We start from the raw sequence: 20614 nt of genomic DNA on the forward strand, positions 1-20614 counted from the left end.
CAAGAGCAAGTGCCATTCTGCATTCCGATATGAATCATTCAGTAAAGTTTTGCAATATATACATTTTATCCAGCTTCTGACATTATAGGTCATCATGCCAATGAAAATTTTTAACATACAGTAAAATCCTTCAAATGGAACTGTTTATGAATGTAATTCAAGAGACCAGACAATTTAATTTCTGAAATTTATATCACTCATGTCCATAATCATTTCACATTTCACACTTCATGCTCTCAAACATTACCCTAGAGAAGACTAAATCTTCTTGACACATATACTATTAAAGACACTAGCCAGGTTTATAGAGTTACAGAAGACTATAATAAGATGTAAAATTTAGCAGGTAATAAGTTATGACATTTGCTGACTAAAACAATATTCAATCTACACTAATGTTTGATCCATTCAAATACAGTAAGTATTTGGATGTTATATACTACCCATTTCATATACTTACAGTGCAAAATAAGTGAGATTTCTTTTCCTGAGCATTTAGGAAATTAAAATCCTTTATCATTGATTGCAATCCATTTAAAGTATACTCCCCATATACCTAGGCTTGTCAAGACTGTACCATTAAGACAGGCAAAAGTTTGTAGATATCAGAAGCCCAATCAGGAATCAGAAGGGTTATTGAACGTCTCTGAAATTTGTCCCCATTTTTCAAGTCTAAGGATATAACAGGATTTTGATTTATACCAAAAAGTTCAGAAATTACTTTTTTTTTTCCATTGACCAAACACTCCAAAATGTACAAACCACATGCCTCCCAAAACAGAGAAACAGCCTCTATTTAAACCAATTGTAACACCTATTTCAACTTACTATTCTGTAGTTAATGTAATGCCCAGTGAGCTGTGCCTCCAACAGACGTAAGAGAATGAAACTTATAGGAATGTAGTTGGGGCATTTTGTAAGGAAGCTGGATTCCTTACAAGTTCGTCTTTTTCTCAATAGCTACAGACCATGAGTTTCTAATTCAATCTTCTCCTCTGCTTGCAAGATATCGGGTTCTACTGGAGGAACAGGTGGTCTGAGTATAATCTCTGGACCTCCACCATAGATTGACTGAAGAAAATTCCATGTTTCTTCAGATATTTGTCCAGAATCTGCACCTGAAAACATTTTAAAAATTTTAATTACTATATAGAATAATTCTTTCATTATTCCTTTGAAGTCCATAACAGATACAAAAAGAAAAAAATAATATAGATTCAAATTTAAAACCCTAAGCTGAATTCATGCTTTATCTTGCACCAACTGCCAAACCCAATGACATATTTTGTGTTAACTTTATACTTTTTGGTTCTTACAACTACCTGCTCTAAACTATCCAGTACTTAACATACCTCAAACATAAAACACATGAAGGTTCTATGAGAAACATCTTATCTGGTATTTATCAATTGACAACTGGCAGTTCTTGGTACACAGGAAAGAACGATTCACATTAATATAAGGACATGCAGTCCCATCAATTACACAGTAAAGTTCAAGGACTCAGGGTGTCATCAAAAAAATGAATATTGATAATAAAGAATAAAAATGTGAGGACCACAGTGAAACTCTCATAACCCCAGAAAGAAACCACTATTAGGACATCAATGGCCCCACTCATTCCCATTCAGTGCTTGTGCGTAGCACTGATGGGTCAGCCTGATTTCTTTTCATTCACTGATTAAAGTCTTTGCTTATAATTCCATTCTTCTGGCTAGAGGTCCTTCTGTCTCAGGTCAGCATCCAACAATAACTTCTGATTTTCTGTAACCTTTTATAGCGGCAAAGGAACATCAGCACATTGCCCCTCTAGGTTTTAACACAATGATCCCATTTGATAAAGTTGACATGATTTCTTCACACTAACCTAGGCAGAGAAGACAAATTTCTATTCTACCGGAATAAACCCCCCCTTCTTTAAGCAACTCATTAGAAACCTGCCTGCAGCAAGTTTCCCCCAATATCCTTAGTAGATACTACTAACCTGTCTTCTCCCCCTACCTCCTATACTTTCCTGTCCTCACCACCTGCTCCAGTGGGCCCGCTACTGTACATTATGTATAAAAAGTTTCCAAAGAGGAGGGGTACAAAGAGCTGCGCATTTGTTTGCCTGCAGTAACTCAACCATGCAAAGCTTCATCTGGAAATCATGATGCAGATCCTATGCCAGTTCCAATGATGTTGTGCCTCAGTTTTGCTCATTTAGGTTCAGGTACTCAAAAAACAACTCCATCTCTGTAGGCACAGGAGTAGACCTTCACTCCCATAATCCAGACTCCAATTCTTCTAACAGTCAGATTTAACTGAACAGGCACAGTGAGCTAATTTACTGGGATCAGCACCACTGGATCACAGGAATATGTAACACTGTAAACTATTTAGTGGCGCTCCCACCTCTTCTCTCATTACTTAAGAGACAAGTTTTCCACAGCCTATTCATCTTCTTTTGTACCCAAGTACTAATTTGAATCAATGTAGCTGAACTTACGTCAACAACTGGCTAATTTTCTATCAATTATTGATTCTGAAATGGTTTTATTTCTTTTTGCTACAAGTCAGCCAGATGCTTTATACCTTGTATTTGAATTCTATGTTAGCGCTTAAATCATTAAAACGTACTGCAAAACTCGTGAGTGCAAGAACTCATTCTTTTTTAAATACACTCTTGACATCTTACAATTGGTGAGGTTTATGCAGGACCTAGTGGCCTCTAGTGAACCGCAATTGGTAGGTCTGCTGTACGCTGCAGCATTAAGTTAAATTGGGAAAAAATCCAGTTAAATAAAGGTTAAACTTCATACTGCAATTATTTTTTTTTTTAAGCAGAGCTACAATGAATTTAAATATTCATAGGAAGTCTAAAGTCTTCATAAAGCAGGCCATCCTAGAATTTTTTTTTTCTGTACCCACAAATTTCAAATAAAAGGTATTAAGCGTCTGATTGTGAAAAATAACAGAAATCTGGGGTTTTTGCATGCTAGAGAAATTTTTGCAATGTACAGTGGCAAATAACTTGCAGAAAAGTGAGCAACAGCATTTACTTACTGTGGTTTATTTCCTTCTGTCAGAAGTAGCTCTCAATTAAAATCAGGTTTCAAGATTCAAATAACTATATACAGATATATAACACAGTCTAAAAGCCAAGCAACTCCCACTTTACGTTAAGAAAACTGAAATCAAACCAAGTGATACAAAGCCAAAGAACACTTTCACCATTTTAAAGTTATTCTGCACCTCCTTCTATACTCTTACCTGCACTTGGATCAGTCTACTACAGATATTATTTCTTTATTTTAAGAATAAGCCGGTCCCTGCAAAATGGCCACAACACAGATTCACTACGAATTACCATTTTATGATAACAGTTAAAAACAGAATTCATCATAAATTTTCCAAACTTCAGCAAATACATCATAAGGAGCCCAAAGCTGCAGCAATATTGGACACCTACCTTGTTTTAGCACAGCATTTCCGCATTTTGTTACTGCAATCTTAGCGTTATCAATAGGACCAGGAGGATCTGGTGTGACAGAAAGATGATTAAAATTGGGAGGGCTGAAAACAAACAGCAGGTTGGAGGTTCTATTTTCAAATTTAAGGAGAAATAGCTTGTTTATTTTACTGCTTGTTCTTGTGCTGCTTAACAGTACGTTCTAAGTTGTTAAAAGTTAATCAGAATTTTAATTAAAAGCAAGTTTTTCAAAGCATTCCTGATTGTACTAAGTTTTCAAGCAATGTAAACCACAAATTCATTCTAATTCTTACCCCTAGCACAGTTGTCCTAGAGCAGACTCAGACAAGACTGTAGCACATTTTATTGGTGTTTCCGTTTCAAGACTTCAGAGGCACTTAAGTAGGCTAAAGCAATATTATTCTAGTTGTTACTCAGTTATCTATGAGTTTAGGTTGTGCCAGTGAGGTCACCTTTCCTCCAGGGGCTGTAGCATTATCTATCAGCTTGCACAGCAAAGTCCTTTCCCCTTGTACTTAGATCCAATTTTTCTGCTGCTGTTAACACCAACCCCCCTGTAAACAAGCAACATTCTCTCCCCAACTATCCCATTATCCATTCTTGTGAATTATTTGACTATATTCTCTAATTTGGTTCCTGGATATACTTGTAACCTATAAAACGTGTGTCTTAGATGTTTATTTTAAGAGCTTTTGTTGCCTTCTCTATCCGTTCTTCCTACAGCCTTCTACCAAAGCAGAAACAATTTACTTAAACACCACCACTACACGACAACAAAAAAAGAAAGGAATACTCATATTTTGAAATTGAGCACAACTTACCACTGTCTTTACCCTTTACAAATCCTTCCCATTCTCTGAACCATTGCATACTGATGCAATAAAATGTTGATGGAGATTCTTCTTCTTGGAATGCTCTATTAAGCTGAAAGGAAAAATAATCCATGTTTTTCTGCTTTTTTTCCTTTAAACTACTGAATTCTTTTAACCACTATAATTATTAACAGCATAATATTATACTGCTACAGAACATTTTAAAGAACTACTGACCATCAGAACAGTAAACACCTGGTGAATTCCTGAGGTGAGATTTTGATGTAGTGGTAGCCTTCATATTAAAAGATGATTTATTCTTTACTTGAGAATTTATTTATTTTTTCCTGAAAACAGCAACGAGTTCTTCTTCAGCACAAGTGCTTACCCATCAAACACTACTGGATAACTACTGTGAAGGCTGAACTCTCAAGTATTGAAAGAAAGCAGAAAACTTTTTTTTTGTAAAATAAAATAAAGCAGTGTTTTGAAAGATTTGCTCCATAATTTTATGGGAGGTTCTTTGTGTGATGAACGGCATCTTCATCTATGTTTTTTTTTCCCCCCTAATGCTCTGACTAGATGCCAGTATAATTCCAAGCAATGCACAGTGAACTAATGCACAGGGCCTTTTCATGACTTGACTTAGCTTCAGTTTAAAAAACACGAAATATTTTTTATTCTTAATATTTTAAGATTTAAAAAAATAAAATAAAAATCACATCCTGGTTTTCTGAGTTTCTGTTGCAGGGCAACGTAAGTTACTGTTTAAATTACAAAAAACAGTTGAGTAAAGAGTTTCTGTTGCGTTTAACTAAATTTGTTTCTATAGTAAAAAATTTTTTTCTTATAATTAAGATTTTAGGAAGTTTAACATTTTATTCTTTTTCAGAGACTACAGATCTTGTCACAGTGTTATTAAGAAACATGCAAAAATTCACTTAAACCTTTAAAGCCATTATCTTTTAGCTCTGTAACAATATAGCTGTACTTCCCTCTTGAAGCCATGAACCTAAAGCATCAACACAACTTCTTAAGGTTTCAGATAGAGTAAGTTTTGCAATCCTTCCCTAAAGCAATCTTTATAGAGGATAACGGAATTTTCTGCCTGCTAACCAGTAACAATACTTGCACAACAGTGCACATATAACCATTATTTATACTGGAAAAATACTCATCGCTAAAGCAAATGAGGTTGACTCAATGTTGTTAATAGTAACTATTATCCAGTGGTGATACAGACTAAAGAAAAATCAATTACTAAAAAATTCAAGTAGCAGTTAAAATATGTAAGAGCTGACACAATCTCTGAAGTGTGATTAAAGCACAGATAAAACTGAAAGAACAGCTGCAATTCTGTTTTTCTCCCTCTCAGGAATTAAGATAGCAGAATTGGGACTCCAATATCTCTGTATTTTCACTGAAAACTTCAAAACACATTTTTGGTTTAAGAATTACAAAATCATTACTACCAGTTATTTTACTATTCAGACTCATGCCCATCATCTCTAACTTATGGAAAATATAGAAGCTGCTTCATATTAATTTTACAGATTCATTACAATACTAAAGTATTTACTTCATACTGAATTATTTATGTTTTTTATGGCTCTAACAATATTTTTAAAAGTAGAACCAAAGATAGAGATTACGATAAACTTTTTGCTGGCACAGTATTATTGCACTTAAGCCTTATCAGATTGCACAGAACAGATCACTGGTAGTGTATAAAGAACAACTGCTCATGTGGCTGCATTCTGTTTCCATACTATAAAAAAGCAATTTAAGTAACACATTAAATAATTTCTCTAAGTATATTTCCATATAAATAGTTATCTGGGATATCACAAGAACACTACTGCTGCCAACAGGAAAGAAGGGCTTCTATATAGGTACACAGATATTTAACAAAGTCCATTTGTTACAGGAATCACCTATGCACTTCTGGTAACCCCTTGGGTCAAGTCATGAATGTCAGGTGATGTCAAAAAGCAGGATGAATAAGTGTTTACTTTTTTACCCGAATAAACATTTCCAATTCATTTTTCCTCCTTTTTTCAATTCTTTCAGACTCTATTTGGCAGGTGTGACAAACATACAGATGGTTAACAGCTGGTCCTCCTCCATACCTGCAGTAAAAGTAAACCACCATTAACCTTGTGGAAAATACCGTGTAAGAAGATCATGCACCTGTAGACATTGTAAGTGTCAGCTTCTTATGATATGTAACAGAAGCCTGATACGTGCAGGTCACGCTGATCCACGAATACCATCATTCATTTTCCTAGTGACATTTTGTACTCCATCCTAAGACACAACCACCTTCCAAGTTCTGACTGCCTTAAAGCCAGTATCAACCATCTCAACCTCTGCTGTATCACATACTTCAAAAGGCGTTACTATAGGAAGAACATGTCAGCAAGCAAATATTCTGATACATATACACAGTGTGTGATTTTACTAAAGGTCTCTAAGAAACAGCTTATGGAAATCTGTCAGCCAGTTCTATCTTAAACATATTCCTCCATTCCATTGCAGGCTCTTCATCAGTTTGCCACCCCCCTGACACCAGCCTCTAAACTTGTTTATTGTTTTGTTCTTAAGAAGTTATTCTCCATGACCCTCCCCTCCCTATTTTCCTTCCCCCCCCCAAATACACACGTGTTGTATTTTAACTGAAAATCAAAGCATTATTTCAGTACAACAGCATTTGTACAAGTTTTTTGATATATATTCAATCATCCCAACTTAACAAAGACATACGTTTCATAAAATGGACACCTGCCACTTCAATTGTACCTCTGAAGATGACACTGTCTTTAGGCTGCACCGATCAGTTCACAAGGTTTTAGCTGAAATAGGTCAAGTATGGATTATACTGTATCATCTTGAAGCAACTCCGACCCCAAAGTATGTGGAATTGAATAGGAGTAGTGCCAGGTGACCAGCAAAATAAATGTGTTTGGGACTTACATGGACCGACGATTTGCATCCTACATAAATACCTCCTTTTCCTTAATAATATCTTAGTAAAAGTCAGCTTCCACCATATTTGGCTTCCTCACCCTAAATTCTCACCCACTGCAGCCATGGTACTCTCTCCCATAATTCCCAGGTAAAAGCAAGACAAAAAGCAAAACATGGTTGCTTCAGAGCTACTCTGCGTTGAAGGGTGCATGCGCCAGTCAAGAAGCCAGACAGAACAGACGTTTAGCAATAACAATTCATACCTCTTTTCTACCTAGCAGAGGACTCTCAAAACCTGGAGGACCCTATAATCTCTGGGACTTCTACCCTTCTATCAAGTGAATGAAGTTTGACATCTTGTTAAAAAGCTTTATAGTAAAGGGAAATTAACGAGAAGTCTAAAAACATTTTCCTTCATATTTAAGAAATATTTCTGCATACAGAAAATGGATAATGCCTTTGTCAGCTGGTTGGAAGAAAAATTCAGTACATCTAGGGAAGTGGAAATAAGCTGGAAAAAGTGTTGTTTCTATTTTTCACTTGTGGTCACTGAAAATTTAAAACAAAAAAACCCCACCCTTTAGCTAAAATATTTAATGCAAGGGCAATACAGAGTCCTTAAGGTCATCAGCAAAGCTCTTCTACAGCTTTTTGTAACTTTAAAAGGAGACGCATCTTGTAAGAATCCCTCCTTCATAAGCAGGCACTTAAAGCTGACCTACATTAAGAAGTGTGGAACAGTTCTACAGAACGCTTAGATATAAGTTATTTTGAAGCAGTACTGGCAACTGAGGCTATGGATTCAAAGCCAACACAAAAGAGAAGCTGTCTTCAGCCAACAAGAGAACAGGAAGCTGATACAGAGAGCTCTTTCAAAATACCTCTTGCAAAGCGTACTTTTGCTGACCTACTTTGTGTCATTTTGTACATACCATACATGTTTATTGGTTTAATACTGAAGTATTATCCCAGCAACACACTACTTCATGTAGCCTTTTAGCACTACTTTGCACAAACAAATTATATAAACCAGCCATTTGCAATCCCTTCACTTAGCTTTATGCCTAGAGTGTATATATATTTTTTTCCGAGCCGCTAATTCTGAAGTCTGATGTTGCTGCTTGGCACATATTTGCTCTCAAACCATATCACTGGATTTTTTCCAGTTACAGTACAAAACTTACCTGCTATATAGATTATCCCATATGTTTTGAGGTAGCATTACAACTAGGTCCTCTATGAAGTTAGCTTTGTGTGGAGGAACGCCTGCAGAAGCAACAAAAAATAATATAAAAAAAGAAAGAGACTTGCAGATTTTATTGGGGGGGGTTGGAGAGGAGGAGACTATGTTAGAGGTCTCTAAATAGAACAAAAATACAACGTTTCAATGAATTCGGAGAAATCACGTGAAACAAGTTTTACCACAGTATATTACTGTATTTAAAGCTACCACTCTAATTTTAGTCTTTTATGGGGCTGAAAAGTTTATAAAAAGCAAACTACATAAAAGATTAAAATTAAAGGGCCAGAATCCTTTTCAGATACTGATTGCAAAATGCTTCTTAAGGTATACACAATTAAAATGTTAAAAAGTGACTAAATACTTTGTTTATGCATGTAAACACATTAGCAAACTGTCTGTTCAAAATTCACTTATTTGCCGTAGTCCTTTAAGAATCACTTCAAACACCACGAATGCTTGAAAGTCCTGAAATTTGGAGGGAGGCAGAAATAGAGGGGCTTGCAGAATTAGAAGCGTTGAGTTGAAGCACACAGTAAGCAGCCATGTACTTTGCAGGAATTCTTTTGAACAGGGAAAAATCTAATAGTTTGGGCATTTGTACAAGACTCACCTGTTGTAACCCTGCAAAAGGAAAGCCACAGCCACAAGGGCTCACATGTACACACTCTGCAAATTGCTACAGGGGCACAATATTCCTATGTTAACAGTTTGGCTCAGCAATAGGGGCAGCACCTCTAACTGCTAATCTAATACAGCTGTATTTTTCATTAGAAAATAGGTATAAGACGACCACATAGTAACAATTTCTTGGAATGCTGGCACTCAAATATGGATACTTCCCAAATATGTTTTGCTTAATGTAATTCTCTCATTTTTATTAACATTTAGCCCAAAGTAAAAATTTTATGCTCCTAGACAAAATATACAGAATTACTACTCTATTTTCACACTGCTATGTGCTGGATACCCTGCATCAGACCAATTTCTTGTTCCGCAGCTTTCAAAACTCGTAGCACGTAGCTGAGAAAAAATTTAGATTGGCAGACCAAAGTATTAAGGATGACAATACAGTGATAGGATTTTTAAAAATAGGATTATGTATGTTTAGTAAGCACGCAGATAATCAAACTGTTCCTCTTTAAGAATCGAGAAAGCTTATAAACAAAATCAAATGCGCAAAGAAAAAAAAGACTATAATTTCCAACTAGTCAGCTACTAAAATCAGAGGAATAACTTAGAAGTTATGATTCTAATTTACCTAAGCTATAATATCAACTTACTGTATTCAAATTCCTTTAATTAAAACAAGTGTACATCCCTGTATAGCTACAGGTCAACAGACAAATTCTTCTTAAATGATACTCAGTTACAGTCTCACCTCCATGCATACAGAGAAAGTCATTATTTGAAATTGGTCCTGGCTCTGCAAACGTCTTGAATTTATTTAACCACTGTCTGGAAACATAGAACTGCAGAAGACTTGGTTCCATCATATTCAGTAGACCCGATATCCTCCGTCTCTCTCTCTGTGCTTCTTCACTGCTCTTCCTATTACCAAAATAGAAATTATTAAACAAATATAAATCCTTGTGTACAGTGCAGATAGTTTGTGGAAAGAAAACTGTTATTTCACATACATTACCTGGGCCATGTCTATACTTCAGAGTTCTACTAGCATGAAGTAGTAGACTTAGCATGTGAAAAAACTTGCATCTTTTATGCGCAGGCAAAGCCACCATCCAAATGCGTGGCAGGAACCTAGACTGTCATGTTACAGAACCATGTGTCACAAGGGTCAGTACGTTTAGTACTGAGTGGAAAGGGCAGCAAAGACCACTTGCTCGGTTAAACCTACGCTTGACCTTCCTTCTGATGAGCCATGGCACAGGTGTTATCATGCTTACAAGAAAGCTTTTGCCTGCTTGGTTCAACAACTCAAAGACCCCCTACCAGCCAACGAGCGCACGTAGGTGGACTGCAACAGAGACCACGGACCATACTGCAGAGGTGATTACTGCCACAGGAGAAGATGATAAGGCTCTGCTCATTTCCTCTATGCATCTTTTGCGCTACAGCTTTGCAAACTGTACTCCTTGGGCAAATGGTCCTTACTTACCTTCAGAAGTAAGGTTGAACAGTAAGTAGATCCTGTAATTCCCCTACTTCCCCTATATCCCCTCACTTTTCTCATTGAGGCTGCTGCTGCTGTCCAACTGAAAGTACCTCTGCTCTCTGCTCTCCTGTTCTTAGATTGAATAGAATCTCTCTTTTCCAAAGGCAGGTTTGAACTATTCACTCCAGATGGACCTCCAGAACACTGACCTGAAACTTGACTCAGCATCACACAAAAGCTGGGCCACCTCAGTTGATTTATGGAGGCAAAGTTGACTCAAATAGCTGATAGAAAAGCTTCAGGTAGACCTAATGGCTACAGCAACAAGGCTATTTATAGCATAGCAAAACGAGACTAAAAGAGTAGGAAAAAACAAACGCTATGAACCCAGTTAAAATACATTACCTACTTAAATTGAGATTAGAATTATTTAACAAAAACCTTAGAAGTCTGAAAATAAAATTCAGGTAGCTAAGTTTACTTTCTAGCTGTAATTTAAAAATGCATACATATCTCCACTAAGCTTTCTAAAATGTGCTGAAAGAACATCCGTTTTGTGTGTATGGTAGTGTTTTGTGGGTATATTATTTTTTAAAACCAAATCTTACGAAGACTGTTCTTTTATTATTTATCTTAATGTTTGCCCACAATCAGGTACAGTGTTCTTTCTTGACAATGCAGCATGACTTCCACGTTCCTTTTAAAAGACCTACTGAATCAGGCTCACAGGCTTAGCTCAGACAGTGGCAGGTACAAGTGCTCCTAATGAAAGTTAAAACATTCTCAGAACACGCCTCATTTCTTGTGCAACTTTTACTGCAAATTTGATCTTAGTACCAGAAATTTAATATTTGAAAATTTAGTTAAGTTGCTTTTATTTTTTCAAGTACAAAAATTCCTTAGACTGAAGATGATAAAAACATGACTTCTCAGCTTTCATTTCAACTTTCAGGAAAACACCAGCCTATAAATTCCCTGAAATTAAATTACAACACAGTAAAACCTCTGTTGTTCCACATCCCATCTTCTAAAGACTTTCCCCAATTCCCTTTAGAGCTCTAACAGTTAAGAGTTTGTGTGCAAAACCTCCCCTTGTACAGAATTCCTTTCCTCTAATTGAAAACAAGGTAATTGGTGGCTAGTTCTAACAGTTATTCAAAGTTCTCTTTCTCATCATCTTACTATGATTTATTTATGCAGATTTAATTTTCATTTCAAGTTCCATGCATGTTTTAGCAGTGACAGAGCAAGTGTTAAGGACATAACTGAAAGGATTAAGTCTCTCTCCAGCACAGGCTCTTCTGGCTGGTCAAATTCTTCCACTGCAATTCTTGTGGGGCAGCTAATTTCTGAAAGCTGCCCAACTGCTTAGAAGTTAATTTACATACCTGACTTATATGAGTATGATTGTACATTTAATTTCTTACCTGTAGAAGAGAACATAGGCTTCTGCATTTTGCACTGTGGATTCTGACACTTCTGTGACACTCTGGTCATCAAATTCATACCACAAATTATTTAAATTGTTGCGACAATAAGCTATATAGTGTCCACCTAGAGTGTTAGAAGCAAGAGTTATTAAAAAGAGTGCAGAGCTGCCCATTTTACTCTGCAATACATGAAAGGAAGTAAGTCCAAAAAAAAGCAAGTCTTAAATGGGAGAAACATTTAATCATTAGCAGACACGACCTGGATATTAACTTCTCTCAAACTCAGGACCAGCTAGTGGAAAGTTGGACACTGCTTTCAGCATGTTCTTGAACTCTTCAAGCAGCTTGTTGTCTAACGCACTCCCGAACCATGATATTCAAATCATAGTAAGACTATCTGAAAAAATTACCCTCATCAGTTTCCACAATGAACTCTTTTCAAATCTTTGCATGCTTTATAGTAGAAATTAGCATAGATGTGTAATGGCTACATAATATCAAGACAATACTTAACTGTGTTTTGAAGACTCTTCATAACATATTTAAAATTATTACTATTTTAAAATACATATTCAACTGCGAATAATTAAGTACTCAAATATCTACTAAACTGATTACGAGAAGCATCATTCAGCAAGCACTAAATGGAAGATGAAAAAGCATCCAGAAAAAATGGAAATAACTTAATCTAAACAATGGATACCTCAAGTTTGGGGAGCATGAGGGGGGTGGGTAATTTCTATAAAAATCTATTAAGTTTCTGGCTTCAAACTTTTCTTTCTCCTATTTTCTAAATCTTAGAAATACTGAAAGCAGCTGGGCAGAAAACAATCTTGACATATAGCAATAAGATGTTTATTCAGCTACTCATCACTACCCATAAATCGCAGTTATTGCTTGTTTTGGGGTAAATTGGCAGCAATTGCTCAAGAGAGTATCTTTTAAAAAATATACTGTCATCTTTGTGGTGCTTTATCAACTCTTTCCAAAAAAGTAACCCATACAAAGCATCAAAACTCTAGACAAACAGCAGCTGTGTAGAACAGCCGATCAACTAGTCACCTGCTGGCATGTAACAGTATTTGTACTTTTATACTGTTCACTTTCAAAAGTGCATATAGGTTTTTTACTTTATATTCCAGGATCTGTTAATTTTTTTCCACTTACAATTTTATTTAAGTATACCATACAATTTCAAAGATGTGTTAACTCCTTAAAGCAAGCCATCTTATGGTCGAAGGTAAAAATCACAGCATTTATCTTTCACACTGTAATTACCAATGCTTATCTATTTACCCTTGAGTATATGGATATCATCCTTAAACAGAAGTGCTGATGTGAACATCAACTGCAAAGACAAAACAATCAACCACATACTTACTGCTGGCAGTTCCATGATGGCAGATGACAGATAGGAGATCATAAGTCACTATTTGAGCTGGACTGTCCTTTGCAAGGAAAGGCTGAAGATCAAGGCCTTCCAAGGGAAAGGACACATGGGTCCCAATTTTTGTGGAAAACATAAGTTCATGTCTAAATCTTTTGAGATGAATGCACAGTATCTGTAAGAAGGATCGACACATTCACTCAAGAACTGTACATACTACTGTTTGATGTTTAATAACTACACCGTGCATACCATCTTTTCCTTTTATCATCCCCAGAGGATCACTCTATGGCCTGAGGCAACTATCACAAGCTCTGTATTCCACAGATAATTTTTTTTTTTTTTTTTTTTTTACGATCAATTGTGGCTTAAGGCATTAGAAATGAATTTGTAATTACCAAAGACTTATCTTACTGTCAGTATAAAAAAAAACAGTCCTGAACATTTACTAACACTGACGCAGCAATGAACAACATACCTTTTGTTTTCCTCAATGCACCTATTGCACAATCTTGTCACGAGGGACATTCTTCCTGATTATTGCAGCCATCAACTCAAGTTTTGAAGTGTAAGACTGGATTACTTTTAAAATGTAAAGTTACAAGCATTACTTATAGAAAAGATTTCCAGTCTGGCTGTGGTATATAATTCTAAGATCTACAGTATAAATAAGTTCTACAGGCTGACAGTAACAACATGGAAAAACTCCATCCTTCTAACATTACTTTTCATATACAAGGTTCACTTACTTTCTTACAGGGTGAATAATCAAATGTTCCTCACATTCTTAAAACAAACATCAATATGAAAATATGCTTTCACCATATAAACACAATTTACTCCATGCAACTCATTAATCTTACCACATTCCTAATAATGAAGAAAAAGTGCTTTAAAGTGCATGTAGTAACAGTACCTCAGGAAATTTTTGCACTTTGCAGAATTTCACTCCATTTCTTAACCTAAGCAAAGAAAAAAAAGGAAACAAAACAACCAACACTTAGTTCTGAAAAGGTTTTATTTTATTGTGCTGGATCAGCAAAAGTCTAAGCTGAACATTACATTAGTAAACCCAAAATATTTCTGGAATGTAGACTAGACATGGAGTAGCCAAAATGATACAAACAATGACGCTTCAGAAGAAAAGACAATCTGTACTGCTGAAAAATTCAAAGCAGCAAGTACAGATAATCAAGGTCCATCTAGCCAACAGTTTCTCTTAGCATAAAAGAAAGAACTTCAAGCTTGATGAAAACTGATTATTCGGCAAAAGAGCAGATCACCCATTACACAGCAAGGAATAACACTCCTTTCCCATAAAGGGCTTTGAGCAGTCTTTAGACCACTTCTGTTTCTTGATGCTTTAGTATTTAAAGCCATAGTATATTTTTTTTATTTTATTTTTAACATGCTGAAGTGACCTACTCCATATCAATTAAAACCTCTTAGTAATATAGGGGACTAACAGTTTTTATTTTATCATCCAAAAGCAATTCAGAAAGATCTAAAATTGTATGGAACATGAAAAAAATGAAGCACGTTTGGTTTGCAATATGGTACAGTGAGTCAATGCTTCCTGACTCCTGCACCTTTGTAACATTACATTTCTGACAGCCAGAACACAAGGCAGTATGAGAAGATTAATAACATTGTGACATATCCAACAGAAATAAATGCCTCTTGACTAACAGAAGCATTAAAGCACTCAAATTAAGTCAAGTTAAAACAAAGGTAAAAGCCAGCTTACTTTTTACACCTTCCACAGCTGTACATGTTATCACCTGCAAATATCAGGGAGAAGAAAACCAGTCATTATTCTTTAAATGCAAATAGTTATCCTTCAAGTGCATACACTTGATATATAAAAGTTTCAAGGGAATTTATCTTTACGTTGCATTCACTATTTAACAGTCATAAGAGTGTTGACATGGCAACTACATAGAAAGGTTCTTTGGTTTTATGCTTTCAACCCTGAAGCACTACAGCATAATCTCAAGAGATGATGCTATATAATTTAAAAGGGAAATAATTTACTAAGTCCAAATTAAGGTTATGAGAATGAGTATTAATATAGCGGGTTTTGAAATTTTTATGAACCTTCAGCTGACATTTCATTAAACCAAATTCAGATTTGCTTGACATTTCTAAAGTAGCTTTCATGGACATTTCTTGCCTTAAATATTCAATTGAGTGAGAAGCTTACCTTTTTGAAATGAATGATCCCATAAGAGCAAGGAATGACTGTATTACAGTCTAACAGGTGGCCTTTGCTTAATTGCGTGAAGCTAAGAAGATATTAATCATCTGATTGTGACAGGAGGAAAGAGACCCAGAAGAAACATGTTCATGTAATTAACCTCTTACCCTTGAGCTCATCTCTGGCGAAAAAGGCAGCAAGACAATCTTGTAAGGTTACAACTGGACCCCAAAACCAGCTAGGAACACATGAGACAACAAACCTGAAACATCATTGACAGAAAAGAAAGAAAACCAACAAATGTTCTGCCAGAAGAGCAGAAACTGGAATTTCAAAATAGATAAATAAATAAAACACGGTAAATATTATTTACCTTTTGAAATATTCCATAAAAAATGCTATCCATCCCTGGGGGGCATACGCTTCTCCACATGATCCTGCCTTGACTAGAGATGTCTGATGACTTGCAGAATGGAGTTTAGCAAGATCTTCCTTACCTGGAATAGGCAAGGACAGATCCTGAAAGGTCTCCAGGGTTACAGACAGCTAAAGAAGAAAACAAATGAAACAAAATAGAGTTAAGCTTGAAGAGAAACAGCAATTAAATTGAATTCTGTAAAGTTCACAAGTAACTACTAAGTCACTGTATAGTTGAAAATTCTACTAGGTAGCAAATTAATTATAAGTAAGATGTAAGAATTCATTTTCTAAAAAAAGAGGAAGTAGAAAAAACATTTTAGAGTGAACTTGCACATTGTTATCACTGATTTTTTTTTTAAGTCGTTATTAATTATTTGTCTTTCTAGTAGTCATACAAAGCACTATGATTTTTCCCTCAGGCTCCTTATTACACAACCTAGTTTCAGAAAGCTTCAGCCCATTGTTTTGACAGCATTTTACTTTGACATTATCTTGACCTGATGTAACTGGACACACTACAAAAGAGACCCAGCTGTGCATTCTCTTTCTCCCATGCTGGATTTAGTGATCACATAGTCACAGAGTAAAACGTCAAGCAAACTTTAAAAGTTCTTATTTCTTTTTTGAACTTGCTCACCAGACTACCCTGAGGTCTCGGTATTCTTAGATCTAAAGGGAAGGGAAGCAGTAAGGGCATGCCATTGCACCAGGGTTAGGTTTAAACTTTATGTTGAGAAATTTGTCCCCAGTGCAAAGATTTGGATATCCAATATTTGATACTATTGCTGTGAAACTAAAGCAGTCCACTAGACATGTTTAGATAATTGGCTTTATTTAAATGATGACGTGTGCTGTTCTAAGTAATTCTAGGAGAAAACAGTACAGAAAAAACCCGAAGTGTTCCTACATTGCATCACATCTTGCAGTAGAGGACATCTTCAGAAAGCAGTTAACGATTCATATGACCTGTAAAATTAAGTGCCTTTCCCTGGATTTTTTGAAAGAAGTGAATTTTCTTAGCCTTGATTTACCTGATAAAACTATTAAAGCAGTATGGTTGGTCTTTTACTTTTCTTTGTAACATTATGTACCTGAGAACTTATGACAGTAGCAGATATGCATTAGGATATTCAGAACATTACTAGAAACTAATCATACCTAAGTAAAGTCAAAGAACAAGACTCTCTCTCTATCCTTACTGTAAACCAATTCTCAAAATGTTATTTTTCAGCTCTGAGTAAATATCCAGCTCAATGAAAACAGCTAGTCTAAACACGAAGTGCTAGTAGTAGCTGCTATTACTATTTGAGTGAATAAGTATGAAACAACCTAACCTTCTGAAAAACATAAGAAGCTAGAACTTCCCCTCCTTACTTACCCGATCGCAAGTTAAGCACTGTACTGAGCTTATTATAGTCCCATCAAATATATCAGAGATAACACTCCTGTACTTCTTGCGCTTCTTCCTTTTTGGTGATGATACAGTTGAAACTACAAAATGACAAAAATAAATGCTGAAAGTAAATCAAGATACAATGGATTTTAATTTCCTTCAACTTTGCATAATATAATTAAAGATCACACATATTTAGGATTAAATTATGAGCCAAGCCCTGCTTTCTTAGAAATTACACAACCAGATTACTGCTAGTACCAGGCAATTCATGTAGGTTCCTCAAGCAGTTTATGGGGGACAAACACCAGAAATTTTTGCCACTGTTCAAGTACAACTCAAACAGCCACTCTTTAAATCTACAGCCTGCTGCTATGAGATTAGTCTTGGCAGGAATACCCCAAGGTGTAAACTTAAAAAGGCACATTCTGTCTGACATTTAATTGGATCGCATCTTTCCAGGATGTTTAACCACGTTGGGCTGTAGAGCTCATACACAAGCTTATTGTATCACAATACTGATGACAGTGGGTTGAAGTAGACTAAATTTCCTACTGGAGTCCAGCCTAACAGCAGCTTATTAAAACAAATAAAGTAAAACTCCAAGCCAGTAACATGTGCTCTGCACCCAAATCCACTACTAATTAGGTAAACACACCAGAGCAGTCTCTTGGGTTCTGTAGATTACTGGAGCGGTGGGCTGAAATGAAGACCACAAAACTTCTTCTGGAGTCAGTATATTAAGGGACCACTCAAAAGTCTTGTAGGAGTCAAAGGCAAATTCTGCCAAAATGCTGACAGCCAGTAACAAGATAGGCAGTGAAACATGGAAATAACTACAGTGAGAAGGAAACTGAATTACTCCAATAGATCTTGCACATAGAACACAACCTCCCAAGGCTCCTTTGCTCATAAAGAGTTTGCCCATAAGCAAGTACTCTTGTCTCTTTACAGTCCAGCAGTATTATATATTGTCACTCTATCATCCCATACCTAGAAAGATGTCTAAAATAATAGAAAAGTCTAAATTCAAAAGTACTCCAGCAGAAAGAACAGCTGTTAGAAGTAATCTGAAAAACCCTCTTTTCCACAACGCATCAGATACATTTTATTTACCACGGACACAAACTGCCTCATACAGCCTTTTGCCCAGAATCCTCTAAGTTTCCTTTCAATCACTTATTTTGCCACTAAACTGCTTTAAGATGGTTCTAAAGTCTTCATTTATCAGTGATGTGGAGGATGTGCTGTATTCATCCACACTAACGAACAGCAGGAAGAAATGGAAAACACTGACAAACAGGGGCATCGTAGAATTGTGGCACCCAACTGATACCACGTGCTTTCAGCAAAGGGGGAATGGAAGAGAAGAAGGGAACAGGTGTGCTGTAATTAGGTATTAGCCCCCAGACACAAGTCCTAGCACACCAGCGAATTCCCCTAGCATTATGAGGAATTACAAAAAAAAAAAAAAAAAAAAAAAGGCACCTTGTGAGTTTACAAATGGTTGCCATGCTACTCCCCTTATCAGTTCTACTGCATACATATCTGCTCCCTCAATACTCATTAAAGATGACCAAGAGTTAAATTATTAGGAAATCATAAAAAAGTCAGTAGTCCAGATTGGAAGAGACCTTTGGATATCATCTGATACACTCTCTGTTCAAAGCAGTTCTAGTTGAACTTTGGAATATCCATCTCCAAGAACGTCGGGATCCCTCTGGGCTCCTGCCTCTGTTCCACTATTCAACCCCTCAGTGGAAAGATTTTTTTCCTTCCATCTAATAGAAATGTTCCTTTCCTGCAACTTGCTTCCATTTCTGTTTGCTGCACAGCTTCAAGAACAGTCTGGCTCTGGCTTCTCTATAACCAGTCATCATGCTGATGACCGCAACAGTTCCCCTTTAGCCTTTTGTTCTCCAGGCTGAACAAACCCAGCTCTCTCAGCCTCTCCTTGTACATGAGAGGGTCCAGCCACCTAGTACTTCTTCTGATAGACTCAGGTCTGTTTGTCTAAAACCTTCCTGTAATGGTGAAGCCAAAATTGGAGACAGTAGTACAGATGCAGTATGAAAACGGCTGAACAAATGAACCAAGGATGTCAGAGATTTAAGTCCATTAAATCATTGTCATTCAACATCAATGCTAAAGCATTAAAAGGATAACACGAACATTTTCAGAACTTATCCTGAACAGCCAGCTTAATGAAAGAATACCACAATATTAAAGTTATGGGAGATTTTTGTTTTCTTTTGGTTTAACACTAACCTTAAAACCATGTTCCAAAAGACAAGCTTTTATTAAAACAGTCTACTGGTAGACAAATAAGAGCGAAAAAGAATATCATATATTGTTCCTCGTGCCCTAAAGCTGCACTGTCTTGGATCTAAATGCAGTAAAAGTCTAAACATTCTGGATGCTGATAAACACATCATACCAAGTGCCAAAAGAAAAACTCCACACCACAAAGACAGTAACCAGAAAGCAGCTAACATTTACAAGTCTATCTACAGTATAAGTACACATGGCTCCTTAAACTTCAATAAACAAAAATGTTGACTTATTGAACTTCTGCTGAGGAACCAACGCACACGTTCTCTGAAAAGCATTAGCTTTTCGTGGGTACTAACTTCTCACAAGTTTTCCCTCTCTCCAAACCAGTGCAATTGAGAAAGTTGTCTAAAAATATTATTCCATCCTTCTAAAGCAGAGGCAAATACTATTTATGCTTCAAAAGAATCAGAATTTTACAGAAGTAAAGGGAGTCATCTTTTATGTCCAGCTTATATAATGCTCCCTCTCCCCACTGGGGATACGGGATTAAAAAAAACCCCTAAGAACAACATTGCATTGCTACACAAGACACAAGAAAAAACAAAATGAAAACTGTAATACAGAGAAATTCAGTACCAGGAGGAAGAAAATAAAAGGCCTATACCTTTTTTGTGGACTGCTGCCAGTGAAGAGCACGATGAGAATGACTTTGGAGGACTGTTTGATAAGCGTGTGTTCATCCCTTCATTTGTTAATGGCGTTTGGGCCGCAGATAGATCATTCATGTGGACATCACTGATGTACTCTGCAATTAATATTTACATTATTTCATAAATTCTATCAAAAAATTTACTGCAAAATGAACAGACGAAATAACCACACTGTCAGGTCACTGGACATCTAGGA

At 36.2% G+C, this 20614-nt stretch overlaps 1 protein-coding gene across 2 annotated transcripts in view; it reads right to left on the reverse strand.

Annotated features, from left to right (window-relative positions):
• Positions 1–343: 343 nt before the first annotated feature.
• Positions 344–20614, reverse strand: part of USP33 (ubiquitin specific peptidase 33) — a 41847-nt gene continuing 21576 nt past the window's right edge. The window contains exons 11-24 of one of the 2 annotated variants that reach the window (XM_009884688.1): positions 20373–20513; positions 17420–17532; positions 15995–16167; positions 15789–15883; positions 15172–15205; positions 14341–14386; positions 13419–13599; positions 12035–12161; positions 9873–10042; positions 8436–8517; positions 6305–6413; positions 4294–4396; positions 3452–3520; positions 344–1118 (exon numbers count right to left, since the gene is read on the reverse strand). In XM_009884688.1, coding sequence (XP_009882990.1) covers positions 961–1118; positions 3452–3520; positions 4294–4396; positions 6305–6413; positions 8436–8517; positions 9873–10042; positions 12035–12161; positions 13419–13599; positions 14341–14386; positions 15172–15205; positions 15789–15883; positions 15995–16167; positions 17420–17532; positions 20373–20513 — 1601 coding nt within the window. In that variant the 3' untranslated portion in view covers positions 344–960. Of the gene's footprint in view, positions 1119–3451; positions 3521–4293; positions 4397–6292; positions 6414–8435; positions 8518–9872; positions 10043–12034; positions 12162–13418; positions 13600–14340; positions 14387–15171; positions 15206–15788; positions 15884–15994; positions 16168–17419; positions 17533–20372; positions 20514–20614 lie in introns of those variants that run through there. The other variant, XM_009884689.1, reaches the window with a different exon arrangement.

The sequence above is a fragment of the Charadrius vociferus genome, unplaced genomic scaffold, assembly GCF_000708025.1.
Source record: "Charadrius vociferus isolate BGI_N301 unplaced genomic scaffold, ASM70802v2 scaffold163, whole genome shotgun sequence".
NCBI classification, from domain to species: domain Eukaryota; kingdom Metazoa; phylum Chordata; class Aves; order Charadriiformes; family Charadriidae; genus Charadrius; species Charadrius vociferus.